This window comes from Vipera berus, assembly GCF_964194415.1.
Source record: "Vipera berus genome assembly, chromosome: 5".
In the NCBI taxonomy this organism is placed as follows: domain Eukaryota; kingdom Metazoa; phylum Chordata; class Lepidosauria; order Squamata; family Viperidae; genus Vipera; species Vipera berus.
In genome coordinates, this window is record NC_138207.1 from 82,846,915 (window position 1) to 82,866,260 (window position 19,346).

At 39.8% G+C, this 19,346-nt stretch overlaps 1 protein-coding gene across 3 annotated transcripts in view; it reads left to right on the top strand.

Moving 5' to 3' along the window:
* The window catches only part of MICU1 (mitochondrial calcium uptake 1), a 163,109-nt gene that overhangs the window by 130,249 nt on the left and 13,514 nt on the right, over window positions 1-19,346 (top strand). For 2 of the 3 annotated variants that reach the window (XM_081328895.1, XM_081328896.1), the window contains exon 10: window positions 4,917-5,025. In XM_081328895.1, coding sequence (XP_081185021.1) covers window positions 4,917-5,025 — 109 coding nt within the window. Of the gene's footprint in view, window positions 1-4,916; window positions 5,026-6,803; window positions 6,929-19,346 lie in introns of all 3 variants that reach the window. The other variant, XR_014026589.1, reaches the window with a different exon arrangement.

The following is a 19,346-nucleotide window of genomic DNA, read 5'->3' on the forward strand; positions in this document are numbered from 1 at the left end:
GGTTGCGATGAGTCAGACATGACTTCGCAGCTAACAACAACAACAACAACCTGAATAAGAGAAGACCAATGGGCTAAAAGGTTATCACACAGAAGAAATTGCACCTATTCTTTACCAGAGTCAGGACATTGATTGTTAAAATTAAAGGAAAGAAGTTTCTGATAGGATGTTAAATGGAATAATTCTTGGAGAAAACAGTTTTGTTTTTGTTTTGTTTTTGTTTTTTGCTACCCTAACCTATTTATATACACACATATTTTATATTTAGTTTGGTATTCTAGATGTCTGTTTTTCTTTTCTGCCCTGAGAACATTTACTTTTCAGTAGCCATGGGACTGAGTTAGGAGTTGATCTGCAAATTTAGAATAAAGGAGAAGATCAGGGAGAGAAGTTATTAAGTATAGTAGAAGTTGAATCCGTGAATACTGTGACCCTAAGCATGTTTATTACCATGTTCATGTTCATGTTCATGGGTTAGGACGCTGAGCTTGTCGATCAGAAGGTCGGCAGTTTGGCAGGTCGAATCCTGAGTGCCACGTAGCAGAGTGAGCGCCTGTTACTCATCCCAGCTTCTGCCAACCTAGCAGTTCGAAAGCATGTAAAAATGCAAGTAGAAAAATAGGGACCACCACGGTGGGAAGGTAACAGCGTTCCGTGCGCCTTTGGTGTCTAGTCATGCCAGCCACATGACCACGGAGACGTCCTTGGACAAGCGCTGGCTCTTCGGCTTTGAAACGGAGATGAGCACCAGCCCCTAGAGTCGGAAACGACTAGCACGCATATGCAGGGGAACCTTTACCTTTTAAAGCATGTTTATTACCATGTTCATGGGAACATATTCCCAGGGAAAATATGGTTGCAGTATAAATATTAAAGCAAAGGCTGAGAATTATTCCAAGATACTTTTTTGCATTTTTGCTTCAGGGTGACCGTTCACAATGGACTTGTGTACACATGGTACCCTGAGATTCTACCAAGAAATCTCTGCATATTGCTGAGTCTGAATTTCTGATATATTGTAGGACACCCACTCAGTTTTTAATTGACCTTCTCACTATTGAAAACATTCTGACTTTGTATAAATTTCCCCTGTAAGAACAGATTGTTAAGCAGCATGTTGTGACCACCATCTTTCTTTGAAAATCTCATTGAAAAATCACTGAAGAATCTGCTTGAAAACCACCCAAAGTAATTCCTTCCTACAGCCAGAGACGCATTAACTCTGTAGGTTAACCTCCATGTTATCTAATCACAGTGTGCTTGAAAGTATATATTTGCAAGAAAAGATAAAGATATATATTTGACAAGTAAGCATGCCAAAATTACACGTATAACAGGAAAAGGCAAAAGTTTAACCACAGGTGTTTTTTTAAAAAAAAAATGATAACTTGGCCTATAGCTCCAGTTATCAAAATGACTGCCAGCACAAACTGCATTTGCTGGACTGCTATCAGGTGGTTTCAGGATTATCGGATCAAGCTAATAGACACTTAGAATGACTGCAATATATTCTTCCTTCCAATCTCTCTTAGCCTGAATAGTTTTGCAATGAAATATTCAGGACAAAAATGGCTTCTTTTAAATCATGGCTGGACAACTCAAATGTTCAGAAAAATCAGTTCTTCAGAAAGTCCATTTAACTTCATAATGCCATTAAAAGCGATTCTCAGATTTCTAGTAGTTTCCTGTTAACTGTGCTTTATTAATAGCTTGTAAGAAAGATGATCTTCTCTTGAGCAACTTATGTAAGTCATTTTTAGCATTGACATGCTCTGTGTGCTTTAGCTGTGAAGATAGTGTGAACTCATTCATTATCAGCTAGTACCTGGAAGTCATCATTGCTGTTAAATTTCTGTTATGGTTGTAAAGGAGTTGTAAAGGAGATAGTCTTGAGGAAGGTACAAAAGAACCATTAAAGGTGAAGGAAGAAATACACTAAGTCAGGCATGTCAAACTCACAATGTCACGTGACGTCACGCGATGTATCGGAACCTTTTCCCCATTGCCGGCAATGGGATGGGTGCGGTTACGGCATGACTTATTCGGCCCGTGGGCCAGCAGTTTGACATGCCTGCACTAAGTCATTGGATAGTTATTGATGATGCAACAATAAAGTAACATTCCTGAAATTCCTAAGGTATCTTTCTCTTGAATCAGCCTACCTTGAAGGACTGACAACAGTCTTGCAAGCCAATCTGAGTTTCCCTGTGTTTCATCTTATACCAAACAAAATCAAGGTGGGGTTATCTTGAAGTTCTTTCTCACACTTCCTTCAAATATTGGACTGTGACATCGCTTCTCCAAGTTTCTCTTTAATGGCATGTTCTTTTCATTCCTCTTAGCAGTGGTTTCAATCCAGGATCATTCCTAAATTCCTTTACACCAGTTAATCCAGATACCTAAAACTGAAATTGTTCTATTTTCTCTGCTTGTTCTTATCAAAAATCTCCCCTCTCTTTGTATAACCATATTTCTCCTTAAATGATACTTTAATGTCTTATCCCAATTTTGATTACAAAGTGCTATTTTTTTTTTTTTTGCTTTGTTTTGCCTCTTTTCCCCCCAGCTAATCTATATTTTGGGATATCAGTGTTAGAATCCAAAGTTTGACTATTTAGTAGCTTGCAAAGAACATGAACCAACCCTACTAAACTGTCTCCCAATTGTTTAGATTAGTGTGTCAACTTTTGGAGCTTTAAGATGTGTGGATTTCAACTCCCAGAATTCTCCACATCTTAAAGTTTCCAAAGTTAAGAAACACTGTTTAGATAATATAGGGCCAAACTTAATTCTACCTTAATTACATGTAGTGTTGCTTTGGTTTTTCAAATTAATTGTCAGGCTCAAGTACCTAGGAACAGGAGTTTAGTTCAAAGCACTTCAAGTTTATTAAGTGCTACCTATACACAAGAATCTGATCTACTGACAGTCAAGACAAATTGCGCTAGATAAGAGTTAGCAGAATTCAAGGGGAATCACGTTTAGGTCTCTTGTGGGAATGTAGCACCTCTAAACTAATGATGCATTTGACCCTGCCCTCAGGCTCCACCTGGTCATTGAGGAATTCCAATTTTCATACAAATTACTAGGCACTTTTCCCCCTAAAATTAATTGCTGTGAAGAAAATGTGATTTTCTTTAAATCAAGGTTGGAAAGAAAATTCAGTGTTTTTGCTGTCATCTTATAGTCCCCTGTTAAAATCACTTCTCTACAATTCACTATCTGTTCTTTAAAAAAACTAAGCACAGTTTCTATCTCTTCAAGCACAGGTTTTATCCTGCCTCCTCTAAAAGCCCAGACTTCACACATATTTTTCATTTCTCTCTGTGAGTCAAGGTCTCCAGGACACTGATTCAAATATATCTTGACTCATTTCCATCCTAGATCTTCACTAGGATGGACAAATAAATTACCGTATTTAGAATTTTGCATATCTTAATCAGACAGTTGCTATGCTTGTCATTTGGAACACTGACTAGGAGAAACAGAATTCCCATATGAAAAAGCAAAACAGTGTGGCCTCTTTTTCTAATTGGCATTCCACAGCTGACATCCTTACAGGTTATTAATCTTCATAACATCACACAACTGCTCATTTTCACCAAGTGAGGGAAAGTTAATTGAATATTTGCATGTGGACAAGGAGACTTATGAATTGCATAATATCTGAGACAATGAATGCAAGTCATAGTTCCATACTGGAAGCTTGCTTGGTTCGCAATTGATAGATAAACACAGGGTTTATTTAAATAGATTTAATAGAAAGGGTTCGAGAGAAGCAAATTTTAGAGCAAACCTTTTACAACTTCCTTCTTGAGAGCTATACTGAAACTAATTAAATTAGATAAGTCATCTATTGTAGAACCTGCTTGCTCATATTCAGACTTAATTATTCCTGCTTTTGCCTGGATTTTTTTTCTTCTTGGGAAAAAAAATATTTCTTACCACTCAACTGTTTCAGAATGTGTGTAGCAAATCTGCCTATTCCACTTTAGCATAATTTAATCTTGCAAGCAACATACTGCAATATAGTTATATAAGGCAAATTGATTACAAACTGGGAAAATGTTTTTTTCTATTCTATCAGCACAATCAAATCAGTCATTAAAATGTTACTTCAGTTTGGCTTTTCATTATTTTTTGCCTATTTTCAATTTGTCATTTTCATTTTCAGATACTGCCATTTTAAAAGCACCAATTTTGGCCACCATTCTTTTCCTAAGGCAGGTGGCAGGCATCCATTAAAAATGCACATTTTTGTAAATTTTCTTCCTAGAATAAGCACTTCTGGCAAATGATGTTTCAGTAGGGATTCTACTGTAGTAAATAACGTCTGGTTCATGAAAGCTTAAATATGCAAGTGCCATTAGTTGATGTAAAAACATTTACAAAACAGAATACGATAGAATAAATTGCTCTTCTATTCCTAGTAGAAAATAAGTAGAAAAGATATCTAACCTAGATGGGTAGTTAAGAAATATGAAATATTAAAAAAATAAGTATATAAGCATCCAATTGTAGTTTAGAAATTAGGAACAGCAGGTAAGAGACATGCTAGTTCCTAGTTCAATCTGTAAATGCTTTGGCATACAATAAGTTGACAGCAAAATATTTCAGTTTTCTAGAGGAATAAACTCTTCATTTCCTCTATGGCTAAAAAACGAGGGCATTTGTATTGATCTGATGGATTGGAAAAAGTAGCTGACATTTGAGCTAAAGTGAAGCTGATTATGATTATTATGGTAATGATGGTGACTAGCCCAGAGAAAAGGTGGGATTCATATACCAGAAGATGGCTAAGTCACAAATGGCTTGCAAGTATAAAATAGTCCATGTGAATTTACACATTGACAGCATGCTTGTTTTCTACTCATTTTTTCCCCTTTAAATGTGTTGTTTTTTCATCTTCACTGCAGGGACTAACATTTGAGGAAGTAGAGAACTTCTTTACATTCCTGAAAAACATAAATGATGTTGATACAGCTTTAAGTTTCTACCACATGGCTGGAGCATCTCTTGATAAAGGTAATCAACATTTTGCCACCTGATATTTTTGTAAAGAGAAAATAAAATAGCTAAAGTCACTTGTATCAGATACATTAGAAAGTACAGGTTTTGTGATATTTAGAATATTTGAAAACCCTTCATGAAATCATTCTTCAGTTGATTATGAAAGAGTTCAGCAGTAGAATATTTACAATCTATAAGCAGATATCCATCTAAATCTGACCATTTAATTCTAGGTAATTATTTTTTAGTAAATAATATAAGTAGACGTTAAAGCTCTTTGCGTACAGAAGCAAGCACCATATCTGAGCATTCATAGTCAACCTATACTACGTACATACATACATACATGTATATGTATGGTGTCTTATTATTGTGCTGTTAATTGTTTCGGTTTGGCCAGTTTAAGTTTAAAATAAGGCCAGAATAAGTTTTAAAACTAGAAAATGACTCTACTGTATTAATTGACCTTGGTGAATATTTACTCCAGAGCAATGGGTATTTTGCACCTATTTTGGCCATAATCCAATTAAGGAAGATGCTTTAGAAAGAATCATCTTAATTTAATTTTTAGGGTTTTAATACTTGTCCCTGGCTTAGTTCTACCTCAGTATTCAGCCTCTCTGCACCACCTGGCAAAGAGGATCATCCTAACTGCATTGCCATTTTTGGTTACTTTGTGGATGTCCCCTAAATTCTTTCTCCCCCGGTGATCTTTAAGATAAATTAAGGTGGACTGCACTTGAAAGGGATTTTAGCAGAGCACTTGGTATTAAATATTTTCTCTCTCTCTTTCTTTATTAGATTTGTATCTCTTTTGTACACTAGCTCAAGGCAATATACATAATATTCTGTCCTTTTTTCACCTGCAACATGAACCCTCCCCAAAAGGTTGTTGATTGGCACAGAAGCACTATGAGCTTCCATAGATGAAGGTGGATTTGAATCTAGGTCTCCCCAGTCCTTTAACTACTCCACCCCACTTGCTGTTGTCTGTCCTAATTTTGTGTTCTCAGCGCCAGGCAACATCTTATCCTGAGTTTTTTCTATGCCGTAGCATAGAAAATTTTCCCAAAGTTGCTGCAGATTTTCAGACAGTGGAAAGATATTTCACTGAATTATAAAGCAGGCAGATTTTAAATAATATAAATATCATTTGCATAATTCATGCTGTTGCAACTATTACTTTTTTTTCCTTTCCCAGTTCGATGTGAATGTTCCATGTTGTTGGTATATCAAGAAAGGACTAGTGGAGTTATTCTTTTGAACAAGGAATTTTGAGTATTCTAAGAAGGAACCTGGGTCCAAGTTAGTTTAGAAACACAATTTTAAATATGTGTGATTAGGCTGAAGTTCAGTTTCACACTTCCAATTGTAATTAAAAATGTTATGAGTTAGAAAGTGATACACTTAGATTTTTTCTAAAGGCCTACCCACACAACCTTGTTATTTATTTGTTTGTCTCCCACATTTATTATTTTTATAAATAACACAAGGCAGCAAAAATATTCCACACACCTTCTTCCTCCTACTTTCTCCTCAACAGCAACCTTGTGAGGTGAGTTGGGCTGAGAGAGAATTACTGACCCAAGATCGCCTAGATGGCTTTCATGGCTGAGGCAGGAATTGAATTTATGGTCTTTTGCTTTCTACCTGGTGTCTTAACCATTAGACCAAACTGGCTCTCTTAGGTGAGATAGGCAGGATAAAAATGTGATTAATTAATTATGGCTGTAAGCCAGAGAAGGGCCTTACAGGGGAAGAAATGGAGGTAGTGACAGATTTTATTTTCCTAGGCTCCAAGATTTCCGTAGATGGGGACTGCAACCAAGAAATTAAAAGATGCTTACTCCTGGGGAGGAAAGTCATGGCAAATCTAGACAGTATACTAAAAAGCAGAGACGCCATCCTGCCAACAAAAGTGTGTATAGTCAAGGCCATGGTTTTCCCAGTTGCAATGTATGGCTGTGAAAGTTGGACCATAAGAAAGGCTGAGCGCCAAAGAATTGAGGCCTTTGAGCTGTGGTGCTGGAGAAGACTCCTGTGAGTCCCTTGGACTGCAAGGCGATCAAACCGTTCAGTCCTAGAGGAGATCAACCCTTACTGCTCTTTAGAAGGCCAGATCCTGAAGCTAAAAACTCAAATACTTTGGCCACCTAATGAGAAGGAAGGACTCACTGGAGAAGAGCCTAATGCTGGGAAAGATTGAGGGCAAGAGAAGAAGGGGACGACAGAGAATGAGGCAGCTGGATGGAGTCACTGAAGCAGTAGGCGTGAGCTCAAATGGGCTCCATAAGATGGTATAGGACAGGAAGGCCTGGAGGAACGTTGTCCATGGGGTCGCGATGGGTCGAACACAACTTTGCAACTAACAAGAACAACAAGCCAGAGATGCTTTGCTAACAGTTCTTTAAGTACTTGGGCTGATGTGCTGCCTCCATCTCATTCCTAGTCCAGAGTTGAAGGCCATCTAACTCGTATTGGCATATTTCCATAATCTCCATACAAACTTTGCAATTTCACATGATTTTGATAGCTCAGAGGTGACTGTTGATGGCAACACGGTCAGCAGTCCAACTCCTGTTGGGTGCTTTCAGCTGCCCCAAGCACATAGCCATCCATTCAATCACTGGACATCACCCTCCTTGGTCTTATTCACACTGTTCTGTTCCAGCCGGCCCTGTTTGTGTATCAGGGACAACCCCTTTTTCCTTTTTACACTCAATAGGCTGGAAAAACCCAACCCAAACTTATTTACAGTTCAAACAAAAAAGCAATAGAATAAATGAATCAAAATATCAAACAAGAGTTAAACAGAAGTAACAAGAACAGACCAGGACTCTCTCAGAATATCTTCAAACGGTTGCCTTCAGCAACCAGCCTCGCCCACACATTCCCCTTTTATTATCAGTCCCAAGGTGTGGCTTCTCACTGCCTCCTCCTCCTCTCACTGAGTTGCCTCATTGATTTTCTCTGCTCTGCTCTGCTGGATTGCCTTCTGCTTCTAGCGTCTCTGAACAGATTCAGCTGTGACTCATCTAAGTCCGACACCTCGTGCTCACACAGCTGGGCCTCATGAGGAACATGACTGGAGGGACCAGGCTGAGAGTCCTGCACTGCATCAGAACCTCCCTCCAACACCAAAGGCTTTCCAAACCCCTCCTCCTCCTCCTCCTCAGATTCATCGGACTCAGCTGCTGGGAGCACAGGCTGACACTGTATCACAACACACACATGCTGCTAGAATGACATGGAACTGTTTTGCACTTCCCATATTAAATTTTTTCTCACCCCACCCCACCCCACCCCATCCCATTCACCTCAGGGTTTCTTCGTAGCTTTCTGGAATTCCATAAAAGCAGATATCCAGGTATATGCATACAGTAGACTTAAGGAATTATCTGCAGGTCATGTTTATATAAAGAGGGTTTTCTTTAAAAAACAAATGTAGTTTCCATTATGTCTTGCAAATCATTTCTATTTCTACTGCATTAAGTATCGATCCCAAGAATGCCCTGTTTTACTTAAAGGCTCACATCAAACAAGCTGGATTGTTCATTTAAAAAAATTCTTGCATTTTAATTACCAGCATCTGTTCCATAAACAAGGTTTAGTATTTCTTAGTGCACGGTTATTAGACCCTGGTTTCTGAGAAAAGAAATCATGCAAAATGGACAGCTGAGCATGTGATAGAAAACCAAAAATCCTCTACTTCCTGTTTATCTTATCTCAACCAGATTTATTAAATATATTCTCCCCTCTACACAGATAAGGAATTTGCCCATTTCCCTGAGAGGCAAGGAAATCTGTTCTGGTTGAGATCTAGGCAGCTATGAAACAGAAAAGGCATGAATTATTTCATGGTTCAAGGAGGGCTGCATTATATCCAAAGCCATTTTAGAGGGGAATTTGGATTTCAGTGGACTCTTAAGGGCTATGTAAACTAATAATGCCAGTAAAAAAAAGAATAATCAGCATAGGAGTCAAATTTTAGGATGCTTGCACTGAAGAGAAGCAAGGTCTTGCCAGGTCTCCACCTGCATAAATAGCATGCTTTGTATTTTTAATGAAGCAGACAAGGTCCTGTGCTGTTTCATTGCATCCCAGACCTTCTGTGATCTGATTCTGTTGAATTAAAATATAGCCTCCTTCACTGCAGTTGAAGAACGGTTTCAGCTGGGCAGGTTATTCAGCAAAATCTCAGTGTGTGCAGAACAGTCGCTGGAAATCACTGACAAAAGATATAAGAAATCTTGTATTAAACCAAGTTTCATTGGCTACTTCTACTAGCAACTCTCCAAGATCTTGTCCTGAAGTTGTTTCACAGTTCTATTTACCCTAGATCAGGGCTGTCCAAACTTGGCAACTTTAAGCTGGCTGGGCAATTATGGGCGTTGAAGTCCACGAGTCTTAAAAGTTGCCAAGTTTGGAGACCTCTGCCTATGCTTAGCTGTATATGTTGGAAATACAGAAAGATCTATATAGGATCTTTGACATGCAAGATTACTTTTCCCATCTCTGAAATGTATTCTTATGGAGCCATTACACAGAGAGAATTAGCCATGATCTAGATCAGTGATGGTGAACCTTTTAGAGACCGAGTACCCAAACTCAGGATATGGAAAAAAAATAGCATTGTTTTCATGCACAAGAAAGATAAGCAAAGTATCTCAGGTGAGATATACCAAAGTAGCCTGACCAATAAATGAATGAATAATACCAATTCAACTTTGCAAACAACCTCTGTTTGTGTTTAGTATCCACGTTTTGGCTCCAGTTGGTTCTTCTGCAGAAGAAAAGGACCTTGATTAATATTATGGTCATGTTTAACCTAAAATCAACAGAATATGCAAGCAAAACATGCTGCTTTAGCTGGAAAAATTGGAAATATAGAGGTGAGGAGAACTTAATTGGATTATATGACCTTGCAAACCAAAATGAAGCAGAAGACAGAAATCAAATTAACTCTATTATTGGTAGAAAGAGGTGGAACAGCAAAGATGTAGCCAGAAACTAACTATGGATCAGTTCACAGACTGTTCATGTTCAAGTTGGAAGTCAAGTTAAAGTGTGAAAGAATGCCAACCAGTTTCTATAATGTGATCTTGAGTACATATCTACCATTTTCCATGAGTATATCAGGAATCGCTTTGAAGCAAGTCTGGAATCTCTTGATAGGAAATCAGAGAAACTCTGAAATGAAATCAAAGAAAGTGTTAGGGTAAATGTGAAAAGAGACTGAAACATTGGTGTTGGAGAAAATTGAGAACGCCACGCAAAGCCAAGAAAACAAGTAAATCCTAAGTTGCATTTAACAGAGGGATTCAATCAAGATCATGTGAGATGCTAATACCACTCTATAAAGCCTTAATAAGACCACTCCTAGAATACTGCAACCAGTTTTGGTCTCCACACTATAAAAAAGATGTTGAGACTCTAGAAAAAAGTGCAGAGAAGAGCAACAGAGATGATTAGGGGGCTGGAGGCTAAAATATATGAAGAACAGTTACAGGAACTGGGCATGGCTAGTCTAGTGAAGAGAAGGACTAAGGGGGACATGATAGCAGTCTTCCAATATTTGAGGGGCTGTCACAGAGAGGAGGGGATCGACCTATTTTCCAAAGCACCTGAAGGCCAGACAAGGAATAACGGATAGAAGCTGATCAAAGAGAGATTCAACCTAGAAATAAAGAGAAATTTTCTGACAGTGAGAACAATCAACCAGTGGAACAGTTTGCCTTCAAGATGTTGTGGGAGCTTCATCACTGGAAGCTTTCAAGAAGAGTCTGGACTGCCATCTGTCAGAAATGGTGTAGGGTCTCCTGCTTGGGCGGGGGGTTGGGCTAGATGACCCACAAGGTCCCTTCCAACTCTGTTATTCTAATTCTAATTTTAAAAATGGATCATGGGGCAAATCAATCCAGAGTTCTCATTTGAGGCCCAAGTAAGTAGAGAGGAATTGGATATTTTGAATATATTATATAAAGACCCAGCTCCCTTGAAAAGTCCATAAAGCTTTTCTGCAAGAGAAGAGAAGAGAAAGACAGCGGCAAAGTGACTGGGTTTGATAACAGCAGCAATAAGTGCATCTCTTCCAGACCTACAGCTTCTGTAATAGACAGGCATTCTCCTGCACTTTCAGAAGCAGCTTGTGGAGGATGACTCTGTAGCTTTGCATGGCTCTCGTCCATAGAATATCCATAACCTTTTATTGGATATCTATTATTTTAATTTATTTGAACCTATTTATTACTTTAATGGATATGAACCTACCATTTATTACGTTAGAATCAAGCATATAGTTTCCTTTCTGAATATAATTGCCCTACCATTCCTTCATATGGACCCCTGTAATAATCCCAGTTAAGTTGGTCCATTCTCATATATTTACCTCTAGGGAATTCCATTTAGTATGCTTCATTTGTGGCCTGACAATTTCATATTTTTCTTGCTTTGCACTTCTTTACATTCCATATTCCAATTATATGTGTCCTTTTCAAGTAAGGAACTCAGTGACTATATGATCTGATGTCTTTGGTCTGGCCATATCATCACCTCCAGATGTGTTCATGAAAGTTCACGTCTTCCCAGTAATTTGAAGAGTGCTTTCTGGTCAAAACTTTCATGAACACATGTGGAGATGATGATATGGCCAGACCGACACCAGATCATATACCGTGCTCCCCCGAAAATAAGACCAGGTCTTATTTTATTTTATTTTGCCTCCGAAAGAGGCACCAGGTCTTATTTTTGGGGTAGGCCTTACCTCACCTCCGGCATCGACAGTCCCACCCAGCCGGTCCACTTCTTCTGGGGCTGAAGTTCTGCAGCTGTATTCAGGCCTGCATTTTGCAGTCAGGCCTTTCCAGAAGGTCTAAGCAGCCGATTACCAGGCTATGGATTCAATCCATAGCTTGATGCTCGGCTGCTAAGGTCTTGCAGAGCCGAGCTATGGATTGAATCCATAACTCGGTTCTTGGCTGCACAGGCCTTCCGAAAAGCCCTGTGACTAAGAAATGCAGGCCTGCCTGCAGAAGAGGCCTCAGAAGAAGTGGGCCGGCAAGGAGAGGCCTGGCTGCAAGATAAGTGGGTGCGGGGTGGGTGGGGCAGCTCCATCCCCCCACCCCCACCCTAGCTTGATTTTTAGGTTTGTGTCTCGCCCCAAAACTAGGGCTTATTTTTGGGATAGGGCTTATATTAGGCCCACCCCCAAAAATCAAGCTAGGTCTTATTGTTGGTGTAGGCCTTACTTTCAGGGAAACATGATAGTCACTGAGTTCCTTACTTGAAAAGGATGCATATACTTGGAATATGGAATGTATCCAGTGGAATCCAAACCATTTTAACACTTGCATGCATACAGGTAGTCCTCCGCTTACAATTACAGTCAAGGCCAAAATTTCCATTGCTAAGCAAGGTGGTTCTTAAATGAGTCATGCCCAATTTTGCAAGCTTCTTTGCCACAGTAGTTAAGCAAATCACTGCAGTTAACATGAATCACGTGGTTGTTAAGTGAATCAGGTTCCCCCCATTGGCTGCTTGTCAGAATCTGACTGGGAAGGTCGCAAATGGCAATACATAACCCCAGAATGTTGCAACTGTTGTAAATGAGGGTGAAGGTTCATCCTCCAAATTTGTGGGTTGGTTTCCGAACATCTCACTACCAGGCTAGGTAACATTTTCAGCAGAGTTTAGGGGATGTCACTGTTCTTCTGTTTATCAGGGCTTCAGGTGTGGGTGTGTCAAGTGAGGGTCTTGTGATGGGTCAGGTGTGAGTCATCAGTGAGAAGCTTGCGATGGGTCTTGTGAGGGGGAGGTTACATCAGGTCAGGATCATTGGGAGTTGAGGTGCTGGTGTGGGGAGGAGGGGGCTGTAGGTCGATGTGTCTGTTGATGGAATTGCTTGTGGAGTGCCAGGCTTTGATGAACTCACGACCGTGCTGGGTGGTAGCGTGGCCGATGATTTTGGTGTTGCTCCAATCGAACTGGTGGTGTTTGCTGTTGGATAGGATAGGATAGGATAGGATAGGACAGGACAGGACAGAACAGAACAGAACAGAACCTTGGAAGTCTTCTAGTCCAGCCCCTTACTCAAGCAGGAAAACCTATACCATCTCAGACAAGTGACTGAAATGAAGAGTAGAGATTAAGGATTTAAGGGTAGAGATTAAGGGTAGAGATTATGGCATTTGACTGCCAGCCAGTGTTCGTGGATCCTGGCTTTTAACTGACATGATGTTTGTCCCACTTAGAATTGGTTGCAATCGTTACAGTTGATTTTGTAAATTGACATTTGTTTCTTTCATCCTTCTGTATCTTGTTTTTGGTTCTGGATAATTCCAGGCGGAGTGTGGCTGTGGGTTTGTGGGCTATTGCTATTCCTAAGGGTTGGAGAACTCTGGATGTCATTTCTGATACCCCTTTTGTGAATGGTAGGGTTAGTTTTTGCGTAGTGGTCAGCTGTGCGGTGTGTTGCGGTTTGGGTGCTGTGTGTCAGAATACGAAATTTTTGGGTATAAAGAGTATGTAGTTACAGGTAGTCCTTGATTTACAACCATTCATTTAATGACCACTCAACGTTACAACAACTTTGAAAAAAGTAACTTATAATCGATTTTTAGACTGAGGACCATTGCCGCAGCCCCACGGTCACATGATCAAAATTCAGGCGCTTGGCAACTGGCATGTATTTGTGACAGTTGCGCTGTCCGGATGTCATGTGATCACCCTTTGCAAACGTCCCCTCTAGCTTCTGGCAAGCAAAGTCAGTGGGGGAAGCCAGATTTGCTTAAAGGGTCACATGATCGACTTAACAACTGCAGCGATTCCCTTAACAACTTGGCCAAAAAGGACATAAAATGGGGCACAACTCAAAAAAGCAACTACCTTGCTTAACAACAGAAATGTTGGGCTCAGTTGTGATGATAAGTTGAGGGCTGCCTGCATTTGCTATGTGGAGAAGTTTGCATTTTCTGAAATATCCTTTTGACTAATTTTAATCGGCATAAACAAATACATGGGAACCTAAAACCACTTCTGTCTTTGCCAATAATATGTTAGGTTTTTTCCTTGGGAGCTCAACTTCTTGTCCCCAGTTTAGCCATTTCATAACTTTTGGAATATGACCTGTTTCTACCTGGATAAAACTCTTATTTTTAGTGATAACATTTTCAGGCTTTTCTAAAAAAGCTCCTGTTGTAAATAATTTTTTTAAAAATCAATTCAGGTTTAATTATGTCAATATTTTTAGGGTCAACTTCACTCAGTCCTCGGCTGCAAGTTACATTTACCTGGGAATTTATTTCACTGTTATTACTATATGTGAATGAAGTTTCTGCTCTCAGTATGAAATACTGATTCCTTGTATTTGAGATGATTGCATTTGAAATAATTTTGAAGCCTATTCCCTTTCCTACCTTGAAATTTGAGGGCTAAACTGAATGTTAGATACATTCTTTAAGCATGCATGAGCTCTTAATGCCAGTTGAAACCATGGAACAGAGAAACGAATTTTTTCTCCTTATTCCCTTATTCTAGCATGGCCTCTGTGTTTCTAGTAATAAATATTTATTTATTTATTTTATTTATTAATGGGATTTATATCCCGCCCTATCTCCCGAGGGACTCAGGGCGGCTAACAACAACAAAACTTAAGGTCTCTGTACAGTAAATTAAAAATAAAAATTTGAAATAAATTAAAATAAATGAAAGAATAGAGTTAGAATTGTAAACATAATTAAAATCCCTGTCAGTCTAGGTCAGCCAGGTGGAAAAGGAGTGTTTTGAGGCTGCGGCGAAAGGACTGGAGATCTTGGGCCATCCGAAGCTCAGGGGGGAGCTGGTTCCACAGGGCTGGCACTCCCACAGAGAAGGCTCTTCCCCTGGGGGTCGCAAGCCGACATTGTCTAGCCAACGGTACCCTGAGGAGGCCTTCTCTGTGTGAGCGTACTGGGCGATGGGAATTCGTTCCCGGCAGCAGATGGTCCTGCAAGTATCCCGGGCCTAAGCCATGTAGGGCTTTAAAGGTAAGAACTAGCACCTTAAATCTCACCCGGAGGGCAACCGGTAGCCAATGCAGCTCACGCAGGAGGGGTGTAATATGGGAGTATCGGGGTGCTCCCATCACTACCCGTGCAGCTGCACTCTGCACCAGTTGAAGCCTCCAGGTGGTCTTCAAGGGCAGCCCCATGTAGAGAGCATTACAGTAGTCTATAGCTCTCTGTTTGATATTCTGCATGAAAAAAAAACAATGCAGGGAGCTGAATTTGGGTTCTCCTAAGTTGTGATGTAAATTGGGTTCCACATACAGCAAATATGCTCTTAAAGTATGTGCAGGGTTCCCCCCCCCAAAAAAAAAACAACCCCAAAACTTTGCAACTTTCTAAATGTGTGGACTTCAGCTCCCAGGAAATTCTTTTAGCTCCCTGCTAAAAGATTAAATCTAGTAAGACACTTAACCTGCTGATTGTTTTCTTCTGGACATTTTTACATGCATATTAATTGAGAGCTACCTTGCTCTAATAAATTACCCATCCTGAATAATGGTTTGGGTGCTTAGAACTTGGCACAAATAGAGCTTGCCACAGCAAGGCAATTTAAAGCCTCTGCAATCTTTGCTGGACACCTACTTATTTACAATTAAGATAACTTTGCTAAAGCTTAGGAAAAGCTTTAAATGCTGCGTCAGAGGATATTAACAGTTTTCAACTGGGATCGCAGCAGAGGAATAGTGGTTTTTTTGAAATCCTACTCGAACACTACACAGTGTACTTGCATCCTTCCCTAGTTGCCTTTACTTTTAGGAACCCAGCTGTGTGATTGCTAATCTTAACACTAGCATGAGGATAAAATCATTCCCATATTTACCATATAGTACCTTTTATATAAGGGACGCGGTGGCTCAGTGGGTTAGGACGCTGAGCTTGTCGATCAGAAGGTCGGCAGTTTGGCGGGTCGAATCCCGAGTGCCGCGTAGCAGAGTGGGCGCCTGTTACTCGTCCCAGCTTCTGCCAACCTAGCAGTTCGAAAGCACGTAAAAAATGCAAGTAGAAAAATAGGGACCGCTCCGGTGGGAAGGTAACAGCGTTCTGTGCGCCTCTGGTGTCCAGTCATGCCGGCCACATGACCACGGAGACGTCCTCGGACAAGCGCTGGCTCTTCGGCTTTGAAACGGAGATGAGCACCGGCCCCTAGAGTCGGAAACGACTAGCACACATGTGCGGGGGAACCTTTACCTTTACCTTACCTTGCACTGGTAAGCAATGGTATTAATATTAAAATGTGTGTATATGGGAGAACAGCAGAGTTGCTTCTGATTCCTGGCCTTATTGGTGCTCTTTAAGCCTGTTGTTTTCTTGCAGATGTTATGAATTTATGAACCCAAATGAATTTGGATAATGAATGAACAAATTACCCAAATGAAACATCTGCAAGAAAACAACCAAGCTCAGCACCAAAGACCCTACGGTTCAGCCCTGAGCTAGAAATGGTTTTTTGTATCTGTTCTTGGCCTTAGTTGGCTAAACCAACTGCTTTAAGCTATTTCCTCTAATATAGCTCAGATATCGGTTCCTTTTGATCTACAGACAGCCTTGTTCATTTTCACCATTGTGTAGTTCTCTTTCTTCCCCCCTCCAAAAAGAAGTTTCACCCCTAAACTGATTTTTTACCACTTCAGCAGCAAACTAAAAAACTGAATAGGCCAATTTTGTAGAAAGTTGAAACTCTTAAGATCCTTGCTAACTGCCCTTGGCAGGATGGCTTTCATAACTAATTAACGGCTAGTCTACTTAGAATCAGACTAATGAGATTTCTTCCAAAGTTTTCGAGCACATTAGCACTCCAATTAAGTTAACTGGAGGCATATCTTCAGAAGCATTAATATGCAGTTATTTTTCTGTACTCTGAGCCAAATTCTCTGCCCCTAGTTTTGGCTTTCCTTGATTTTTGTCACAGAGACTACCACTGCAAAATACTTTCAGATTTGCTGTCTTGATAACTTAAAATGCAAAAATATGTCTTGCAAAGCTAGAATGCTGTGCTGATTCTCCTTGGAACAGGGACAGTTAAATTCCTTCAGATTGATTAATTAGTTTAATATTGCAGACAGGGTCATATATGTATTTTGGCTACTATGCTAGTAACTGGAATTCCTGATTCCTAGATGGCACAGAGACACATTTTTTGTCACTATATCTGTGTTACATTTCTCTCTAAAAGATTGGACCTTGAATGAGTGTTGGTTACACCTAACAAAATTTCTCCTGCTGTTTACTTGGCAATAGATTGTTGTAGAATTATTTAGCTTAATTGAACTAGATTTTCTAACAATAAGACCTGATTATTTGCTTCCCCCCCCCATTGTAAATGTTGATACTCTGTGCTTACTCATAAGCTTTCAGAAATATTTGAGTGCTTCAAATCATTCTGCCTTGAATACAGAATGTTTGACTTATATACAGTATAGGTAGTTTTGTTCAGGGGTAGAGAAAAGAGGTGCTTAGGGAGACTGAGCTCCAAAGTTGAAAAAGACAGATAAATTTATTTATAATTTCAGTCACTAAAACCACCCGTTTGCACAACTAGGAATTTCTCTTGGATTTTGCCATTTTCAGCAATATATTAAAGATATTGAAATAATAATAATAATAATAATAATAATAATAATAATAATAATAATAATAATAATAATAATAATAATAATAATAATAATAATAATAATAATAAAAAAATGTTGGAAGGTACCTTGAAGGTCATCTAGGCCAACCCCCTGCTCAGGCAGGAGACCCTATACCATTTCAGACAAATGGTTGTTCAGTCTCTTCTTAAAAACTTCCAGTGTTGGAGCATTCACAGCTTCTGGAGGCAGGTTGTTCCACTGATTAATTGTTCTAACTGTCAGGAAGTTTCTCCTTAGTTCTAGGTTGATTCTCTCTTCGGTTAGTTTCCATCCGTTGCTTCTTGTCCTGCCTTCAGGCGCTTTGGAGAATAGCTTGACCCCCTCTTCTTTCTGGCAGCCCCTGAGATATAGGAAGAGTGCTATCATGTCACCCCCTCGTCCTTCTCTTCATTAGACCAGGCATTCCCAATTCCAGCAACCGTTCATTAGTGCTCAATACTTCCTGATCATTTTTTAAAAAACATACGAAGAAATGTTGTAGGAATTGGGTATGGCTAATCTAGAGAAAAGAAGGATGAGAGATGACATAATACCAGTATTCCAGGATCTGAGGGCTGCCAAAAAGAAGAGATCCACTTATTTCCAAAGCACCAGAGAGCAAGACAAGAAATAATGGAAACTAATCAAAGGAGAGAAGCAACCTGGAATTAAGAGAGAAATTTCCGAACGCTGAGAACAATTAAACCAGAGGTCTTCAAACTCGGCCCTTTTATGACTCATGGACTTCAACTCCCAGAATTTCTCAGCCAGGCATGCTGGCTGAGGAATTCTGGGAGTTAAAGTCCATGAGTCATAAAAGGGCCGAGTTTGAAGACCCCTGAATTAAATAGTGGAATGGCTTGTCTTCAGAAGTTGTGGGTGCTTCATCATTGGAGGTTTTTATGAAGAGACTGGACAGCCACTTGTCTGAAATGGTTTCCTGCTTGAGCAGGGGGTTGGTTTAGAAGACCTCCAAGTTCCCTTCCAGCTCTATTCTGATTAAACTACTGTGAAGAAACCTACTGAGACCCTAGCTCAGGGGACTTCAAACTCGGCCCTTTTATGACTCATGGACTTCAACTCCCAGAATTCCTCGGCCAGGCACACTGGCTGAGGAATTCTGGGAGTTGAAGTCCATGAGTCATAAAAAGGGACGAGTTTGAAGACCCCTGCCGTGGCTTAATCTCCTTTCCAGCAAAGGTGTGGGTGAGAGCAGCTAATCAAGAAAACCACAATAGAGCAAAAAAAAGAACATAAAGTGGAGGGGAAAATCCTGAGTAAGCACTTCTAAGATTTTGTGTTGTGGTGTTACTATCAGAGGAGAAAGAAAATACCATAGGTAGTTGATTGATTAGTTCATTCACCATCTATTAACTTCTGGCAATAAATTAACTTAGTGCTGAGCTTGCTGTACCTTTCAAAAATTAATTTGCTATATTCTGCAGTGCTGAAAAGTTTGTGTGCCCTTTTGACATTTCAATACTTCTGCATGAATGTGATCCAAAATATGATTGGTTCTCCACCCAAGTCCTAAAACTAAATAAAAAAGAACCCAGTTAAACCATTGAGTCAAGAACATTCTACTTGTTCATTTATTTATTGAAGAAAATAATCCAAAGCTTCGTATCTGTGGGTGGCAAAAAGCACCACTTATATGTAGTTGACTCAGAAATGTAGTTAT